Source organism: Stegodyphus dumicola, chromosome 7 (assembly GCF_044657685.1).
Source record: "Stegodyphus dumicola isolate Sdum_Otavi_A_Nest chromosome 7, ASM4465768v1".
In the NCBI taxonomy this organism is placed as follows: domain Eukaryota; kingdom Metazoa; phylum Arthropoda; class Arachnida; order Araneae; family Eresidae; genus Stegodyphus; species Stegodyphus dumicola.
Genome location: NC_140774.1, coordinates 71,840,682 through 71,862,088, shown reverse-complemented (window position 1 = coordinate 71,862,088; position 21,407 = coordinate 71,840,682). Strand labels below are relative to the sequence as shown.

At 31.6% G+C, this 21,407-nt stretch overlaps 1 protein-coding gene across 2 annotated transcripts in view; it reads right to left on the bottom strand.

The window, feature by feature from the left end:
- LOC118182193 (Na(+)/H(+) exchanger protein 2-like) overlaps positions 1-21,407 on the bottom strand; it is a 313,261-nt gene that overhangs the window by 216,896 nt on the left and 74,958 nt on the right. The window contains exon 1 of one of the 2 annotated variants that reach the window (XM_085820441.1): positions 12,146-13,268. The exons of the other annotated variant lie outside the window; for it this stretch is intronic. Within the exon in view, the coding sequence (XP_085676567.1) occupies positions 12,146-12,401 (256 nt within the window). The 5' untranslated portion in view covers positions 12,402-13,268. Of the gene's footprint in view, positions 1-12,145; positions 13,269-21,407 lie in introns of those variants that run through there. 2 annotated transcript variants of the gene reach the window in all.

Sequence of the window (21,407 nt, the reverse complement as noted above, 5' to 3'; positions counted from 1 at the left end):
TAACAAGAAAATGGATTTTAAAAACCTAAGTAACATAAACCCTTTCAGCAAAATCTGCTCATTTCACTCCGAAACCTCCATACTTCTTAAACAAAACGAACAAGAGTCTGTATTTCCAGAAAGGGAATACCTCTTAAATATTGTATTTCGAGACATTCTTTGCCCGGAAGATGGTAACATTATTATTTCCAAAGAAATATTTTGAAGTCTGTCTGAGTTTCGACTTACTACGGTGAAAGGTCCCTGAGAGAAAGGAGGTTATATTTTTTAGACTATTGCTTAAAAAGGGAAACAAATAATAAAAATGGATGTTTCTTCATATTCTGCTTTAGTTTTTGTTTACGATTCATGTTGCATTTCTTAGAAAGTCGAAAGGATTCTGGAAATTATATTACCGAGAAAATAGAGAGGATTTTCTGTTTTTGAACAGAATACTTTGCTTTTTCCTTCGGTTAAGAACGCTGGGCTTTAGTGAATAATAATGCTAAAATTGCTAAGAAATAAATTTATAAGCTTTAATATTTTTTGAATGGGATCTAATTTGTCAGTTTCCAAATTCAAGAAACGAACGCAGTGTTTATTAAAAGAGAACAAATACCAGTAATTTTGAGACCATTGTGTGGATCAGAAGGTAAGATTGTAGAAACATTAGGTTATTTCTTTAAAGTAGGGGTGATGAAAAATGAGCAATGCCCTCGCCGGTACTCGAACCACTGGCCTCTCGAATACGCGTCAAACGTGCTGACCACTACACTACGAAGGCATACTAAGAAGGCTGGAGAAATACCTTATAAGATAGCTTCACATCCAAGAAAAACCAAGAGCTTTGCGAGTACTCCCCAAAATAAAGTAAAGGACATGCATATAAGCTGAATTATATACTTGACCTAAATACACAGAAGATTTTCGTCCAAGAAAGAAAATTAAATACTCTAAATACCAATACCTGAGATAAAACTATGAGTTTCTAAAAGAATTCTTCCTGTTACGTTCTTCGAATGGTGATGTTAACACAACCATTTAACGAATTCAAAGGTCTCAAGGTCGACTTCTGATGACAGCATAATTGATTTTCGAGGTTCATATTCACAAAAACTTAAAAGTTGCTAGTAAGGACATCTACCTTTAACATCAATGTTATCTTGTAATAAATAATTTTCAGTTAAGTTATAGATATAATATAGAATAAATTTTTAGGAGGAGGTATTTTAAAGATATAAATATCGTTTTACATTCTCACTAAAACGGTATAGAAAACATATAAATTATATTTTTAAATATTTCTTGAATCTCGTTTTGAGTGTTTAATTAAGAAATCTAAAATTTCCAAGGTTGTTCTTCAAACAACTGAATAACCATCTTTTTTTAAATTAATGCTTCATTTATTTCTTCAAGTTAAATTTGACCCATATCAGATGATTTTTGAGAAATTTCTTACAAATGCCAAGTAATTTCGAATAAAGAATAAAATCTTATAAGTTTCTGTGCAAAAAAAAAAAATTAAGCTAAAATTTAGCTAGCTTTTCCACTTTCTGGTGACATTATGTAATACTATTTTAACCCTGCCTTTTAAAATCAGTGCGGCCTGGTAAGTGTTACCGTTCTATTCATTCTACGTCCTTGTGGTGAAGTTTAGAAGGTAACAGGTCCACTCCCTGGCGAGGCATGACTGATTTTTCAAAATCTCTGTTTATGAGTGTGGGGGAGGAAGAAGATTAATGATTCTACAATCGCTCCAAGTTTAAAAGGATAAAGCCATAACTCAACCCTAACTTGATCTGACCGACAGGCTGTCATTCTGTCCCTCTAGTCGCTATTTACGTGCTGGGAAACGAAATGAATTAAAGGCATTTTAATCAAGTGCTCCTTGGGGTATAGGGATCAGCAGAACCAATTAACGGTGTAAATTTTTGAGTTCAGTTCTTAGGAGTCTTTCTAAGTCAATTCTAGATCCAATTTTTTTGCGTTCTTGGACGATTCTTATAATAAGTACAAAACATTTTTAAACTGCTTCTTTATTTTTAACGACACCTTTTACTGAAGTTATTTATCACATGAACTTGATACGTCTAATGAAATTTTTTATAAAAACATTGTGTGGGTCTTAATAAAAGATGCTTTTAACATCGTATACACATAACCTGGCAAACAATAGCGTATACACCGTCTAATCTCCTTGTAGAAGTATTTTAGGTAAACTGAGCGAAAGTGTATCACAAAATGACATTATAAAAAATTTATCAGTTTTTCAGAGGCAACTTTATGGCAGGCACGAAACAGATCAAGGTGCTGTCTGTCACTTATGCAGCTATAAACTGCCACAAATGTTTAAAGTACTAGTACACGTAATGCAACCGTAAACTAGATAAATCTTTAGAAAATAGTTGTAACCATACTGAGAAACTGACATAGGATTTTAAATATTCTGGTAACTAGCATTATGATAAAAAAAAAGACTGAATTTCTTTCAAGATTTTTAAGTGTATGTTCTTTAAAGTTTTCATAAACATGCATTTTTCTTGGTTTATATTCAAAGCCGTATTCGGTTCAAAAGCTCTTACGTTTTAGTGGAATGTTTCCAGAAGAACCATAGTGGAAAGAATTTAAAGAATTTTAACGAAATTTGCTGCCTTAGAAATTTAATAAAAGTTTGAATTATTTAAAAAGAAGTAAATGACAATTATTTTACCGTTGGAGTGTTGTATTAATTATTTATCTTTCTGAAGTATGGTATTCCTTTTTGGTTTAATAAATATAGCTTTGCAGTAATCAAAGAAAGATGAAATGAAATCTTCTTTTATTGATGACATCTCATTCAATGAAGAGATAAACTTCATTCACATTGACACAGAACTCAAATATAACAACCATACCTTCATTTTAATATAATAAGTGAGTAGAATAATCTAGATTTTCTGCTTAGTCTGAAATTTGTAGTACTGAGAAGAATTAAGCATACATAAAGTGTTGAAGACATTCCTGCAATGTGTTGTTGCCTTATATACACAGCGACGTGGTTATCTGAAGATCTGTGTTAGATTTTCGGTAATAGCATGCAGAATTGGCTGAAATATTAGGTTTCTTTCAGGGAGGAAGTTGAAGCACGGATTTCTATTTGTTGGCTGAATGAGCTAATAATTGCGCCACAAGGAAGAAAGTCTGTAAGAAATGCTTTTGATTTTTTATATCCCTCACGCACTTATTAGACGACAGAGAATTTCGAAAGATATCTAGTTTTCCAAAAGGAAGAGTTATTGCCAATCACATTTTTAGTCTGGGCTATTCATTTTCGAGTTAAGAGACATGAAAATTTAATTACACCTCTGCCTGAAATAGAATCATTGATTTTGTCAGTTTACTAACTGGATGTGCTAATCAACGCATCAAAAGAATACATTTTTTATAACTCGCATAGCTTAGAACTAAAGATAAATTATACAACTCAAAAAATAGAATAATTTCTATATGATAATGTTAATAATCAGATAATTACAGGACGATTACAATTAACATTAAACAAATTCCCTGAAACAGGGCACTTGGTTAATTGTTGGATAATTGAGATTCGTGCTTTACCGTGGGATCAACAAACGCTGCTCTTCGACTGCAATTTTCTGCCAAGGTGCAGTAATCAGCAGCATTATTGCTTGAGTCGCTTTCTAAGAGCGAATTCATAGTTCTGGGTGATATTTACCTTTTTGATGATATGCTTGCGATGAGCTAGCTACTTGATGATTACTTTCTAGGAATGTAGTTTATAGGCGGACTTGAAAGATGAAAGTTAATGACTTAATGCATTTTAATTAATGCTAATGACTTAATGCTTGCAAAAGCCTTGACGAGAAGACAGAAAGGAAAATAAGCTGTTGGTGTGTTGGAATTTTTCGTCGTCAAATAGAAAATTGTTCAACCAGGAAGACATGTTTATTCATCTAATCACGTTAAAGTAGCTTATCAATCTGGAACAGTTAAAGAGATCTTTTGCAGCCTTTCCGACAAATATAAATTGTGTTAACATTTCACAGGCAGCACAGCATCTGCCGATCCGCTAAGCAGGAGTTTCAGTTTACCTAATCAATTTTTAAATTCTCTTCACATATTTTTAACTTGCATAATCTTCTGACGAGCGATTATGTACGATGTGTGTCAAGAGAAACTAGCAAATTTTTTAAATTAATCCTAACTACTAGTAAAACTTGAAGATAATTCCCACAACGCAATGTTCGGGAGTAGACCTTTGTTTTGCTGTAGTTGTTATTTACGCGATTTTAATTACGGTGTTTGAGAAATCTTGACTTTCACTTTTAATGAACCGACTTTCTTAAAACTTTGTGCGCATGCCTATTTGCAATGTCACATAATATTTCATAACTATTTTTTTCAAAATTAGGCAGAATTTCAGTAATAGTAACATGCCGAATAACAAGAAGTTCAAACAACAATAATCAGCGTAAATGTTTAGAATTTGCAATACTATTTTTGAATGCCTTACTACAGAACCTGCTTCTTCGGCTGCAAGAGTGAAAATGGCGAAAGCATGAACGACGTGTTTCATGAACTTCATTCCAACCCAGATATTATCAGTTCAAAATCCGACAAAGGTACCCAGATAATCCTCATGGATAAAACAACTTACATGGATGGTGTTTCTTAACTCTTAAACGAAGACTCATATAATTTGATCCCTAACTATCCTTCATCTTAGGACCTCTCAAAAATAAAACTGCGATTAAATCTCGACAAATCCTGTCGACTCACAAAAATCTCTTATCTCATCTGTTGCGAATTATTCTTCCCAAAATTCATAAAAATGGTATGCCATCGTCAACCTAATTTAGGCACTGCCTCTTACATGTTAGCTAGGTTTAGGTTTTATGCTTTGTTACTTACTAACACTTACGCCATAAAAATAATAGAGTTTATAAACAAATTAGAAGAGTATTTCTCCTAGAATCGTGTTTCCTTTATTATATTATCATTATTAACCAATGTTCCGAATGTCTATGTACGGATGCATTATTATGAAACCAAATTATTTGAAATAGTAAACTTCCCTCTTTGGTTTCACTATGTTGAGGATACATTTACTTCGCTTGACGATGTTAAAGAGGATTTAGATAAAGTTCTCTCAATAATCAATTCCCTTAATTCTGCTATTCAACTCATTTTCCAAGTTGAGACATCCAAGTCCCCTCCGTTTCTCGATATCTTGGTCACGCGAAATACATTAATTTCAGTGATACTGTATACCGTAAACCTTCATATGGCCACACTTCAAATCCTGTGTTACGAAGAAGAAAAATTTGGGCTTTCTTTTATTCTTTCTTGTTATTATTTCTTTTTCTCCGAGCTCTCCAAATTTATTCCCCCACATCAGCTCCTGATCCAAAAATTAAACTACCTGAAAGCTGTTCCTAGTGACAGAGGTTTTCCATCTAGTATTATTGATCAAGCAATTAAAAAATTCTTATCTCAACGCAACAAAAATTTCTCTCTCGTTTTAGGACATTATAAAAATTCTGTAGTCGTCCCTGTCTTTCCCTCTATTATCTATAAAATTGCACACAAGTTTAACCTTCGTGTCCTTTCTTCTCCTATCAATAAAATTCGCAGCCCCATATTTAAAAATCCCATTCCAGATATGAACTCCTGAAGCATATACAGTATTCCTTACCAGTGTGATTTAATATACATTGGTCGGGCTAAGACGACCTTAAAACTTCCCTCTAAGGAAATCTGTTGCTCAACACTGTTGCACAAAAAATCCTATTTTTAATTTTTCTGCAGGCAACATTATCAGGGCGAATTAGACTTTTTGGAGGCGTTTCACATTCATAAAAATCTTTCAGTTCTTTTTCAATTATCTAAATTTCAATCCGAATTTACCCTCAGCTTTTAAAGAAATTATTTTGTAATTGGCTTCATTTTTCATCAGTATATGGTGCTCGCAGATTTTCTTTTGTGTTTTGTTGGAACTTTCTTGAGTTTTCCAGTATATTCTTTTTCATTGGTATCTCGTGAGCACAAGCTTGCTTTTTATCACTTTCACTCTTGCAGCTGAAGAAAAGGTTCTGTAGCAAAATTTTCAAAATTAGTATTGCAAATTCAAAAAATGAACGCTGATTATTTTTACTTGAACTTCTAATAATTAGATACAGAATATTTTTACGTAATGTTGAAATGCTATTTTTACGAATGTTTTACCAGATCCCTCCTTAGCAATCAACTGTATTACCGCTTATATCTTCTCCAAAGAACAAATCGAAAAAATGATTTTCTAAATGAAGATTTTTGGGAATTTCTAATGTAATTTACCGAATTTACGACGATTGTTCTTTAAAATTAAAGTATAAACTGCCAATAATCATGCTTGCTTATAAAGACTGATCTTTTATTTTAAATCGAAAATATCAAATAGAAATTTGAATGACCTGAATAAAATTTTACACTACCGTATAAATCGGAAGACCTTAAAAGAAAGGTAAATTGTATACTTCGGATGTGATTTTCTTAATTATTTCTTTTCTTTCTTTAAACTAAAATGTATAAAATAAAATATATAAAATAATTCTTAAAAAAGAGTATTTAAATTACGAATTATAAGGACAAAAATTATTTTTTAACTATCAAAACGTTCTTGGTCACGTGTCACTGAAAATTAAATTACGAAGTGCCATTAAAGTATACTGGAGTTTTAAGACGGAACTAAGTAACGGAAATAACCATAAGAAATGGAACACATGAGGAGGACTACATTCAGTTCATTTAAACTGATTTTACAATTCTAACCTAAAGTCTCCGACTCATAACAGCCTTAAGATTTTATTTTTAAACAGATATGATCAAGAAAGCTACAAAAATCACATATTTTTACTTTTTAGTGCATTTAATAGCAATTTGAAATTTAGTGATGCAACAGCAATTTAAATTGTAATTCTAAAAGGTTTTCTAAACTTCATTAAATATGAAAGTCGATTATAATTAAGAAGCCCACGTCTCACTCATTTCGGATAATTCATATTGTATTGCAACTGTGATTTCCATTTTGTACTTGTACAAAATGTCTTTTTTCTTAAGTAATAATTTTAATTCATACCTGGCCTTTCTTCTAAGAATGTGCTCTGTCAACTTTCACGTTTAGCAAAAATGAGTTCAGAGAAATAGGGCACTTACGGCATAGCACTTCAGATAAAAATAAAAGGCACAAACAAGAATTTTGTTCTCTCTTTGGGTGGCGGCCAAACACTAGGTACTTTCGTTTATAAGCAAGCGTCAAATTGATGAACGATTACGCTTACATTATATGCGACTTCCTTGATGTGTTACGTTGATGTGAAACAGCGATCTTTTCACTGTTGCCAAAAGCTAAGAATAAAATTCTGCTTGTTGTCGCTTAGCACCTAATCGAGAAATTATCGAGAAATGTTAAAATTTTCTAACAATTTTTGAAGTAAATTACTTAAAAAAAATTGGTATGTCTATGAAAGCTCTCTCCTATAATATCAGTATAATATTATTTAAACTAGGTTCCCCAACTACTTTGTAAAAATATATATTTTCTCATCAGCAGATCTATGCCAGATTTAGTATATACAAATCATTGTTAAAAAACACTGGTTTAAATATCTGGCATGAGTTTGGTTTTAGTTGCCAATTTATGGAATAACAATGTATTTTAGGAAATAAGAAAATGTGAGCAATAATTTTCATATATTTATCTCACAGAATAATCATCTCTGCCGTACTTCCTAACTTCAAAATGTAGTATACTAAATGAATATACGTAAAGGCAACAAAAATATGCAGATTTGTTATTTTTATTATGAAGTCAAAAATGTTATAACATTTTAGGAAATTTTTTTAATTAAAATGTTCCGACAATGACATTTAAAATTAATAAATCAGTTTTAAAATCATGTGAATATTTCGAAACATCTGAACACTTGTTAATTTTGTGTTTAATTATAGCAATTAAAATTTTGCATAAATTAAACATGAATCAGAAACTGGATGCAATGAAAAATGATGTGTAAAACAGCGAGCAAAATTTTAGCGCTTTTTGTTATGTTTGTTTGTACAACATATAGATGATTCCTTAAATGCTGAAAAATGATTTATGTTTTTAGTAAAATAAATTCTGTTGTCAAATTATTTATTTCATATTGTACGCATATTGTATAAAATATATTGTATAAAATTAAAACCATGCGTAGGCTTTACTCGTTCACTCGTTCACTTACAACTTTATACCAAAGCATTTTTCTCATTAGGATCTTTTCTTATCCTATTAATTTGTTTCAATGTACCAAAAATAAGTTAATAAATAAATGTTTTCTATGAAAAACATTATTCATCTGTGTTATTTTTGGCAAATTTGCTATTTCTCTCACGTCTTCCTATATTTCAACTATTTGAAAGTGAAAGCCTTCAAAATATTATATTTGTAAGGTTTATCTTAATTTCTCTAACAGTTAATTTTTAGTTATAGTTTCCTGTCCTTTCTGAATTTCAGCTTACAACTTCCGGACAGAAAGTATTTTCAGAATCGCGGTCAAATGCAAATGAGGAGAAAGAGTATTTAACTGTGAAGTTCTATTGACTTCGTTAGAGGGCCAGAGATTCTATGCAGTGCACGTTAGCCTTTTGGCTATACTCTCTCTACAGCTATTTTTACGATCAGCCGTACTTTAGGCCCTTGACAGTTTCGCCGTTAGTTCGCGTTAAGGGGCCAACTCTGTTAGAATTTTGATAGCTTCGGCTATATCCTTTTAGCTTAGTTAAGCTTTATTCCTTAGTTTTCTGAGTTCAAGCCCGAGTGGAGGCTGTATTGTAAACTCGAAAAAGGAGTCGACTGTTAAACTTTATTTGGAATAATAAAGGGTATTTAACCCTTTTTGAGTATCTGTTCTCTGTCTACTGAACTAAAGTGATTATTCGCTTACCAGTTCTTAAAGTTCCTCAACTTTAGCTGCAACTTTAAAGGATAGGAATCTTACATATTAAATAAGCCTTAATTGTTTTTCCATAACGCCTAATACCTTTTTAATTACAGTGTTAAGATATGAATACATAAAAATGATTTAAACTTCATTTTTCAATCGTATTTGTTCTACAGAAATGATCAGTACATTTCCAAGAACTCTTTCTCCAGCAGCAAAAATATTCCGTATAGTTCAGTCTGCGTTCTCTATTATTCGTGCTTTTGTTTCATAAGAATACATTCAGATAACACGAGACCACATAAGACTATAATTAATTCAAGGGTCAAGCAAAAAATGACATTACCAGAGGTTCTGTTTGAAAGAAGCCTACTTAAAGTAATAATAGGGTGAGCCGCCTAATCGGGATAGTGGTTAGCGACGGCGACTGCCGCACCGAAGAGCCCGGACTCGAATCCAGGAAAAGGTATGGATGTTTGTAAATGTGCAGTGTCTATACGGCAGGGGAAGAAGGTGGGAGACCCTCGGACCCGTCCTCCCGGGTACTCTGTATCAAAATTGGGAGCAGAACTGAACAAAGTCGTACTGTCACCTGATGCTCAAGGTTCTTGCCAATGACAGGCGCAATCTTGCGCTCCTTGCCACGATGAATTTCATGGTTCTTGCTTCATTCTTGTTTTGGTGTTTCTGTCAGACAAGTGAGATAAGTCACAACAACATAATAAAGTGATTCATAAAATTACAGAATTTTCGTTTTTTCTTCGTTGGGAGGTGGGAAAAGTCTTTTACATTACTGTTACGAGTATTTCGACAGCCATGCTGACATTAGTTCATCGTATAGTAAAACTTAGGGTCTTTCAGTTGTTTTACATGTAAAGGCACTTAAAAATTTTGCATGAAATCCGCAGCTAAAGATCATAACATGTTTCTAAAAAAGATTGGAACGGAAAGATTAGAAATCCACAACAAAATTAGATATTACAAATTTATATTTTGATACCGATCTATTTTTGCATAATATTTCATCGTTAGAAGCAATAATGAGTTAACGCGGTATCTGGCAAATGATTTAATGTAGCTACTCACATAATTCTGGAAGAAAAATCGTCTATCGGAACAAATTTTGAATTCGATCTTTTGGTTTGCTTCCTCAAAACGGCAGCAATATTTACCAACAACTAGATAAATGAATTGAAGGACAAGTTTCGAGACGCTTGAATACAAATTTGAAAAAATATATTTTATGCAAAGTGTTCTCAAATCGGGCTGTACGAAAGCTCTCTTCATTTTGTATCTCCTCTAAATCCCTCTACAATATCTGCAACCCATTTATACTCTCCTTCTTTGAAACATCCAGATATATGTTTATAAATTCAGGAATTTCCAATCAGTCGAATGAGTATTTTATTGTTCGTTGTCTCAAGCAATTTCGTTTGATACGGAAATGAAATGGACAACTTTAATCACAAGCAGCTCATTTTAAATAAATTTTGATGTCTGCATAAAAAAATTGAGATTATCGAATAATTTTTCTATCAAATAATTTCACATTTAAGTCTTTCAAATATCTAGCAATGTCTAATAGGGATGTAAAATTATTCAACTAGTCCTTAGGAGGGTCAGTGCTTAGGAGTCCTTCAGGAGAAATATCTCCATCGATGTGCTTTTCTGTCGATTTGTTGTTTGCAAATATTTGAATGCAGGTACTCATAAAATTGTGATTGCTGTTACGGAGAAAGAAAAAATTTTATTATTATTACTATTTTATTTTATCATTCTTTCTGCGGTCTTAGGTGTATCTCTAGCCCACAAAAAATGCAATTTATTCTCTCGAATTTAAACCCATTAAATATGCATTCTTTTACACGCTTTTTTCTACTTCGCGTTCTTTTAATATTTCACAAAAGGATTTTCTGGTTCATTAATAATACGAGAATTTCGCTCATTTTCCTGCGCCCTTGATATTTATATCTCGAAATATTACAAAAAAAGAACAAAAAGAGTATTTTCTATTCTTTAATTTTTAAAGTTTATCAAAGAAAGCAAGAGACAATAGCTTTCGTCCTTTGCTTGTTTATTTCGGCGGTTCCCCATGCAACGTTACATGATATACTATGGTGTCCTCTTTTAAGTGCAAGTTACCAGAAATGCGCTATAAATGAGAAAAATCCGAAATAACGTTTCTAGCTGGCTACAAAAACGGAAAATCTTCTTATCTTTCTGGGATGATGTGGTTTTGAAAATAATGAGCCTGGAAGTGTAAAACGAAGCTCTCACGTTAAAATACTATGGGTAGTTTAATTTTACACAGAGATATAAAAATCAAACAACTGCAAATTTAGAAAACATTGTAAAGCTAAAAATGTTTTTCGTAGAGTTTTTCCGAAACTTTCGGACCTTTGCGTTGTGTTTTCATATATTTACCCTCTAAGGGACTTGATATTATTATTGCGCGAAATATAAAATTTTCATTTATGTTCCCTGCTGTTTAACAAATGCGAAGTTCTTAGAATGTTGGCATTCGGCAGAGGATAATCTTTCAAACTTAATCATCCTGCCAATTTAATAAAACAGGTAAAAGGTTACGTTTTAATTTATTTAGAATACGTATTTAGGTTTTGTATAATATGCACTGTTTATTTTATTTACATAATTTGACAGCTGAAATGCATAAAATGATTTTTAACTCACTTTTAAATATCTGCTCTCGCAGATGTTTTTGTGATTTTTTTCATATATGACATAAAAGCAAGGCAGTTTTATTAAGAAAATGTACGTCATTAGAATATTTATTAAATTGCGTTTCTACTGCAATTTTGCAACATCTTTCTCTCTCAAAATTTGCTGTTGCCTGTGTACGTCGTAGAAATGTACAAAATTTGAATTATGAATTAGCTATCATTTATAATATATCCAAGTGATGATTTTAGATACATTTTTACCATTAGTATAATTAATACGGTATTCTGCGAATTTTATTACTCAGCTGAGTCTATTTTTATCGGCTTTAAGTAACTTACATGTTCAGATGCAAATATTTATAGATATTATTTAAGGATTATACGCATTATTTATTTCTACTTTTTTTCAACAGGAAAACAGTTTTTGCGGGCTATGGGTAGAAAATATTAAATTGCATTTTTCGGTTTTAAAAAATGTTATGGAGTCTGGTTCTTTAATGGTTTAATAAAGGCATATTCACTTACCGATCTTCGCAAGGCCGGCAATCGCAATCCATAAAGAAATGATGAAAGGAGTCGAGATGTGAGAAAAATCGACGACAAAAATATTTAAATTTTTTCTCCCTTCTCTCCGACTCTCGTTGAATCCGCGCTGTTCGCTGGAGTGAGCAGACGATCCGTGAACTTGAGGGATGTAGTCGTCGTTCGGCGGAATCGTCTGTCCCGTGCACATCAGCAGAGCAGCACATAAGGTACAGCATATCAACAAACAACGATTCATCTCAGCTTCGGTAGACTTTAACAATCCATTGCGCAAGTAAATTTTATAAAATTTAATGACAGAAAAGTTCTATTCTGGTAATTTCTTGAAAGCAATTCAAATGCACAGCAAAGTCAGCACCAATTAGAAGCTCATTTATTTCTTATCACGAACAAATAATTATGATAATTATTGAAGCTCTTCAGCAAACGTCGAATAGTATGTTAAAAACAAAGCCATCATAAAAACTTTATCACAACTGTCTTCTTTTAAGTTTTGGAGCCGCATCATAAAAAGATTTCATTTATTACAAAAAAAGGAAAAAACAGCTTTTATGTATTTTATACAACGTTTTGGTCATCAGCAGTTAAGATAGCTCATCAAGTGTTATATAATCACAGCAGAAAGCTCGTTTATACTATCATAAAAATAACTGTATAAAAGTGTTTGCAGAATATTGTTTATAAGCATGAAATCTTCTTTCACAGAAGCTAAACAAAATCAGCACCACTTAGAACAAGCATGAAATTAATTTCCTGTTCTTTGCTAACGATTTGCTTTTAGATTTATACGAATTAAAATATTTGGAATAAGCTCCCTGGCGGTAACACAACTCTAAAAAATTTGGATTTTCGTATTCTTTTATGTACGCTGTACAAATTAATTTCGCTTAAATATTTCCAGGATACTCTTTCAATATCTGCTCTCGAATCACGATTCGGACGGTAATAATCGCAGTGTCCAGATCGATTATATAGTGCATTGCATTTAAAGAGTTTACTAACTGCAGTATACGGGGCTGTTTGGGTTCGTTCGTTAGGTTACTGCCGTACCATGCCTGTTCTGATTTCCTGTCTCTCCCGATTTCGGGTTGTACCGGATACAGCCGCATCTTCCCGAATACATCTCTGGCAGAAATGCGAATCGGTACGTCCTGAAGAGGGCAGCACTGCGGACTGATCACGTGACGTTAGGCAGAAGCAATGACGTCACGTTGTGTCTCTATTGAGCGAAAATAGGTCCAAAATAGTCGTCGGTGAGTGTAAAAAAAAATTACTTTTTGTACCTGGGATTAGTTTAACTGTAAAAATGGAACAAATGCTTAAAAGAGAGCAATTATCGAGTCTTAGGCTATTCTGTTGCGCTGCTAGACTAATAATTAAATTTGCGCACAATTTACACTTTATGAAAAATATTATTCACATGACTTTGATTTAGCACGTGTTAGGGAAAAAAGATGGTATCTGAAAACTTTAGTTTGCAATCTAACACATAAAAAAGGAGTTTAATTAAAAATTTTACATATTTTGTTTTTATTTTTAAAATGTAAAATAGTAACGAAAGCCAAATAAAATTACTGAAAGCAAAACCTAGAGCAATTTTGTACTGAGACAACTAACAGGCGTTAGAATTATCTTTTATTAATCACAGTAATAGTGCTCAATTATCAGTTGGTTATATTATAAATTAAATGCATTTTAATTTACATCAGAAGACCGCATTATTAAAAGATGAAACTGCATTATTAAAAGACTGCATTATTAAAAAAGACTGCATTATTAAAAGATGAAAAAAAGAAGATTTAAATCTCTACATTTATTGAATTCAGATCGCTGAATATATTAAGCAATTACAGATTGATTTAATTTGAAAAATAAATTGAAGATCTTACGCTTGTCGAATGGCAGTATTTTAGGAATTGGTTATTGACAATGCCCCTAGCGAGATAAATTAAAAAGCTTAAGTTTTACGTAACTGTGACACTTACCAAACTACTTAGATCAGCGTTTCTAAATCTTGATCCTCGAAGACTGTCTTTGAGCTCCTCCTAGCTTGACAAATTATTTGATTGGTAAGCGTTACTGAAAATGAGAAATGTGTATATCGAGAACTTAATCGTAATCGAACTTAAAGCTGGCGCATCTGCCAACTCTTTGAATGAAAAAGAACACTGAATTGATCTCTCGAATGACACCGGACTTAAGAAAAATGAAATTCATAGCAGAAGCTTCTGAACTATTAACTTTACTTCTACGTATCTGTATGAGAAAGGGTTTTTATCGTTAACTCAAATAAAATCAAATTGTCCGAGATCGACTTGATGTATGTTTCTTCACTAGTTTAAGTTTCAGACTTAAGCTTACCGGCATATTTGGCAAACACAAAACATGCTAGACTTATCACAAATCGCTAGACAATCCACCTCGTTAATGTGAGAGGCAGTTTTTATTTATTTTTTAGTTACTAAGATTATCTTAATTCTCATAGCCTTGTATTATAAAAAAAAACAAGTGTAAGTTTTATTTCATTAATAAAATAAAATTGAATTAATTTTGATTAATTGTATTTTAAAAATTTAAGCATATTGGTAGTAATATATGCTGAAAAACTGCTTTCGAAGAGAACATGAGTAATGGGAGCCTCTGAACATTCTAGTTTATAAAAGTGATCCCCACTTGAAAAATGTTTGAGAAACTCAAGCTTAAATGATAAATGCTTCTTAACATAATGTAAAACTTAATGTTATGGCTCAAAGGTTTTGTAAAAATTCATTAAAGACGCTTCTGACATAAAAATTGCAGTCTGATCTTCGTTTCCAGAATCCTGTTTAACACCTCTGATTATAGTTTTAAGTTAAACAGATTTAACAACGATTCCAGAAGCTGGAGACACAGAGCATAAAATCATATCTTTAAAAGTAGTTGTTCAAAATTTAAATGGTACGAAAAACTTGGTATGGTAGGTACTGCACGTGGGTACCTTGTACTTTTTAACAAAGAAAAGATTTAATTATTTAAAAACTCAGTTTCTATTTTTTGTATGATTAATTTTGTTCAGACATATTTCGGTTGATGACTTTCTAAAATTTTCCAGCTAGATTCATATTTTAGGAAGTAATCTTACTCAAATGTCAATAAATAAATCTGAAATGGTTCAAATTTTAGCGGTCACCCAAAAGGACTGTTCCGATGCAAAGTTTAGTATGGTTTATCATAAGGATTATCAATAGAGATGTTCCGGGTGGAACAGCTAAACATTTTGTAGTATACTAAACGACTATACATTTAAGCTAACATGGAAACGTTCTGTATATCTTCTGTACATTTGAAATGTGACAATATATGTAAATATAAATCTCTAAATATGTTTAATATTTTAATTAGCTATATCTTGAATTTAATTCATTTTTATTTAAATGAATTAGACTAAAAAGTAAAAAATAGCTTTTAAATATCTTTGTTTGTTCATCGATAGCATACAGATTAAATTTGAAAGATTACGTTTTTGTCGAATAGCAACAGACTCCAATGACAAGTGAGACAATGCAAAGTCGTGCTTCGACAATAATAGCTTTTTTGGGATGAAAAGGCAGAGGTGAATTCCCAAAGATATTATTCTACAGACTGGATACCCTCAGATTTAAAAAAAAAAAAAAAAAAAAAAAAAAAAAAAAAAACGAAGATTTTTTTTTTTTTTTTTTTTTTTGTGTGTGTGTGTGTGTGTGTGTGTGAATTTAAGAGTTTTCGTATGTGTAAAAAATGTTAGCAAACATTAGAGATGAAGTCCGTAAACTGAGATATAATACCGTTTTAAATGATAATGAATACAAAAATAAAAAAGAAGCTAAGTTTTTATTTTGGCGTCTACGAAATTTTTACTTCAGTTGGCTTCCTTGAAAGGGATTCATAACTATAAAGGCGGGAGAGCTGTATTAGGTGTAAAGAAAATCAGAGCGAGACGTGCACAGATGGTGTAAACTTCATCGAAACAAGCAGTTTTACTTATCGGAATCCAAGAAGGAGCTACACCTGTCGTTTCCTACTAGGCATTGCAGTGAAGAAACCAAACGGGATGTGAAACAAAAAGGTATAAACAAACTGGGAAGGATTTTTAAAGGAAATTCAAAATGATAAAATGTATTACAAAACGATAATTTTTAGCTCAAGAAAAAAATCAAAAGAAATAGAAAATACATTTATAATATTGCACTGCATTTCTTCATATCATAAGCTTAGATATTACTTTTACGATAAGAATTGTCTTTTATTCACTTTATACATCACTTTTACAGGTTGCAAAACAATGCGATATTAAATGTGTTAACTAGACATTAAAAACGAAAAACATAATTGTTTGAAAATTTTAATGTACGTGCCGAGCAATTCAACTTTCTTTCAAATGGCATCTTTTTTTTAGTTTCGTAGAGTTTACAGTAACATACTAAACACGATGTAGAAGAATGATAAAAAGTATTAAAACGCATTACCACAAAACGATTTTTAAGAAAACCCTGATGGAAATTCAAAGAAATCAGCCTTTATGTGTAATAAGTTAATGTGACTGCATATTTAAACTTGAAAATGTATAGAATTATGATGTCACTGAAAATTCTGTCCGTGATGAATTTTGGGGAGGGAGCCACTTTCAAAAAGGATTGATTATAATAGTGCCAGTGAGGACGATAGCCAAAATGTGGAACTGAATAACTGCAGCTGAAAAACTAAGGACAAGTACAGAATAATAAACAATTACAAAATTATTCATTTATAGATAAACATGTTTAAGGCCATAGGTATTCTAACTAAGAGGACATAAAAATGATATCAAAAGAGAGCATAAAAATGATATCAACCATAAAATGATTCATGACGATGAAGAATCTGAAAGCGTTAGTGAAAATGAATATACAAAATATTTGTCGGAACACAGATTAAATGCGCTTGATACTTTACGATGCGATTTTCAGTTTGAATAAAGTGTACCAGAAAATATCTTCCGTGCATTACAAAGATATGATACTAAATATGATTTGAAATGTTTCTCACGACAATTAAAACAAGTTAAAGTAACTGACTATTTCTTGAAATGAATGAATGCAATTTTCTTACGTAACTTGGATGGAATGGATACATCAACGCATTTAATTTTGAATTTATATTTCATTTTATTACTACTTAAAATTTAAATTAAAAAAAATTCTCATTTTAAATCATGTTTTATCGTAGCCTCTATTTTGCGAATTCCTCCATTTAACGAAGTTTTCGCGAGATTCTGTGACTTCGTTAAATAGAGAGTTGACCGACTATATGTCATGTTAGACTGCAACCTTCCGGTCTTGAATATTTATCGGTATTATGCTTTCTTTTGTCAAAACCTGAGTCATCGATCGATGTTATTTTCAATATCAACAGATATCGCTGACTGACAACATTTATCAGCCTTTCAAATATCAAATAACAACAGCTACTTGAATATTTGGATACTTAAATTATTCTAGCTTGAGTGGTAAAAATTTAACGCTATTGCGAAGTTCCTTCAAATAACCTAAGACATGGGAAACTTGATGTACACAAATTCAGTGACATGCTCCGATGAGGAGATGAAAAAGAAAGATTGATGCCTTAGCCTCAGTGATTAGACTTAACAATAATATGGAAAACAAATAAGTATGAGTAAGAGTGAACAATCCTGTTTATACTTCCAAAAATGACTCAATCATATCAGTACTCTTCTTCATTCGAAAATATTACATCATACTTACATCTGAACTTACTGAATGCTCCAAGTATGTAGTAAATAGATCTGCTAGTTTATTTCTACTTTTTTCCCAATTTCTCCAAACATCAAAAATATTTTCCAACACATTTGTCGCTGAAAAGATCCTCCTGTAGGCAAAACTGCGCAGTTCAAACTATTATAGTTAGAAAATCAACTGCATTTCCAACTAATAATTATCCATATTTCAACATTATTTTAATTAATAAATGACATTCCTAACGTCATATATTATGCGTTTGAGTGCAAAACTTTTATGTGTGTGTATAGTGACGTATGTATACATTACCAGTGTGATTACAAATGCATTTTAAAATTTAATTATGCGTCTAAAATTCGGACAAAATGGTATAACTGGGAAATTTATACTTAGGGCATTTTAAGCGAATTACTAGCATCGCATTTCGAAACAGACGAAGTATTTTAAAAATGTGATATTAATATTAATCTTATATTACGTAGTCTTCGTTCATCTTGCTTAATTTATAAGTAATGGATCTCTTTTAGTTTCATTTTTCTTTCATAATGGATTTCAGAAATCTCAAATTCAGTGTTACGTCTGGAAGCTAATGACTTTCGTAATGGAAAATGGACAGAGGTTTGGGCGAAAAGAGGGCTGTAATATTTCCGCTATATCGTTACTAGATCGCATATTATACAAAATAACTCATGGCTTTACCGTCTGATTAGGGATTTTACATAAGATCTTTTACTTTTCATTTCATCGTAAACCATTTTGTTGTAAAATATTTCAGTTTCAATGAGTAATAGAAAAATAGTGAAATAAGGTCAGAGCAGATACAAAAAGTAGGCATCTTGCTAACAGCAAAAAATAATAAAACGAAGAGATGCTTGTATTATTCAATAATAGATAAGCATAGAAGGGATATCTGCCTAAGCTCCATCCCATTTTAATGAGTAAGAAGTCATTTCTGTAAATATAAAGATCTATTACATCTTTTCCTCTATAAAATGCTTCTATATACAATTCTATACTAATATATAGTGACATACGATAGAAAGGTCAATTTATTAGCATCTCCTTCTATACATTTATTAATTTTAAGACAGTTATGAGGTAATAAAATTTCAAGGTAACGCCATAAAAATGTAATTTTCCTGGTTTTGAGCATGAATTGTCTGACTAGAAATTTAAGAAATTTTGATTAACTGAGTGAACGTTGTGTCTGAATACAAAAAAAAAAAAAAAAAAAAAAAAAGTACTGTGCTTCTGACATAAGAGCTGTAAGAGCTATAATTAAATTTATAATTACATGAAAGTTTCGAATCATCACTTTTCATTGTCTTAGTTAAAATAATGATTATGTATGGATTACTTTTTAAATACATAATTATGCTTATTTACAAACTCATACGCCCAAAGGGGATTTTTTTTAACATTTTGTGTGTTACCTTTATTTATTAAATATCATTTTCATCGAACTTAAACCACACAAAATTCAATTCAACAGCAATATCACAAAATATTTAAAAACAGCATATCTTTAGATTTGCGACAGACAGTCGCGCGTGCTGAAGATAAAATTGTTTATTTTTTCCGCACTGTGTTGCCATTGCTCGCTTTGAAATCGTTGAGTCTGTTAATCAAAAATTCGTTAATTTTACAAAATATGAAATAGATAATAAACCAAATTCGAAATTCAAAATTCTGGAGTACAGATGCCCATGTTTGAGTAGAGGATAACGTTATTCAAAATTTGATACCTATGTACCATGGTTTTTCACAATTAGATAATGAAGAATCTGCATGAACGTATGCATACGTTCATGCAGATTCTTCATTATCTAATTTCTTTAAATATAATACAGGGCGATAATTTTTGGCTGCAACAATTTAAAAAGTATTTCGCCGTTTATAATGAAATGACACAAAATGCCGTTTTGAGAGTAAGAGCCTTTCTGGTTTAACGCCGATTTGGGCTAATAATAAAATTTTAATTAATAAAGAGAGATAGCAAAAGTACATATTTTTATTGAAGAATAAAAGAAAAATATTTATACGGCATTTTTTTTTCATTTATTTATTATTATTTTTCTTATTGAAAAAACTTTTATTCAAAACCTAAGCTGTAATCTCAGGTTTTCGGATTGGAAGTTTTAACAGTTTCTAATAATATAAATAATCTCCTAAAAGAATGCGAATTTGTTATTTTTTCCCGGCCACAGCAACATAACTAATTCAATAATAACAATATTTGGTTATATGATCTGTATGCTTATTGCTTCCGATGTATATTCGTTTATAATGTCGGATCTATTATCCCATTTTCTGATAAAAGAGAAGTAGTTAAAGAGGACTAACGTTACTCCCATTTCTAAAGGTCATTCGATTGTTTCTTTGGAATTCAGTAATATCGAAGAACTCTTCGTGAAATCCCTCGCGTTCTAATGCTGTTAATTTCCTGTCCAATTTCCAACCGGAATTATTTGGTGATTCTACGAGGAGGATTATCGAGAATTAGTTGGGAAGAGCAGGAAATTAAAGGCCTTCTCTCATATCGCACCGAAGTCGCCTATTTCGCGACCAGAACCTTAAGTTAGCGTTATTTGGGTGCTGCCTAATGCTATGCATCTGAGAAGTGCTAATTAAATAGTTTAATCATCCCTGAATGTAGTTTAATTAATTTCGTGGTAAATATCGTGCTCGTTTTCTTGTATGCTTGACTACACTATAAAATAAGTAAATAATGAAGTCAAATTGAAGACATGGATTATATTCCTCAGTTATTATTTTTTTCATTATTTTTCGTTAACTAATTATTGACCTTTCTGAAATCGCAGGTAACTTTTTGTGAGCACAATAGCGCACAATTTTACGGCCTGAAAGTACAGTTTGTTTCCATTTAAATGCCATGGATATAATTTTATCATGGGAGTCATGATATATATCAGTTTGGGCCATCCCAAAAACTTCTGCAAAGGAAATAAGCCTGAAACATTAGAATAGAGGGAACGTAAAGACAGAGAAGAATGCAAAAATAATGTTTAATGTTACAAAATGGCTTAGAAATCGAGAAACTAAGTTTTACAGCAATAAAACAGACGGAATCGAGAGATAGATCAGAATTTTGCTTCTCGCATCTGTACCTTATTTTTAGGTATCCCCAAAATCTTCGGCGTGCCGAAAACAAGTTTCACCGATCACCTTTCAACATACAAGCTTTAATAAGTTCGACTGTTCTTTATTTTGTTGGATAATGAAGGTTCTACTCTATTATTTTCATTTTTTAATCCCATCGATCCCTGGATAGAACGGCCATTCACTTTACTGAAATCCTCAAATACATTGTTTTGCATTATACAAAATAAAGATGTTTCAGAAAGTATATATTTTACATTGCAGAAACACAGGCCAAAAATGTCTCCAAAAGTGTAAATTGTGATAACGATTAATCGATTTCTATTTGTTTTTATTTATTTACAAAGTAAATTTTTCGCATGTATTTACAA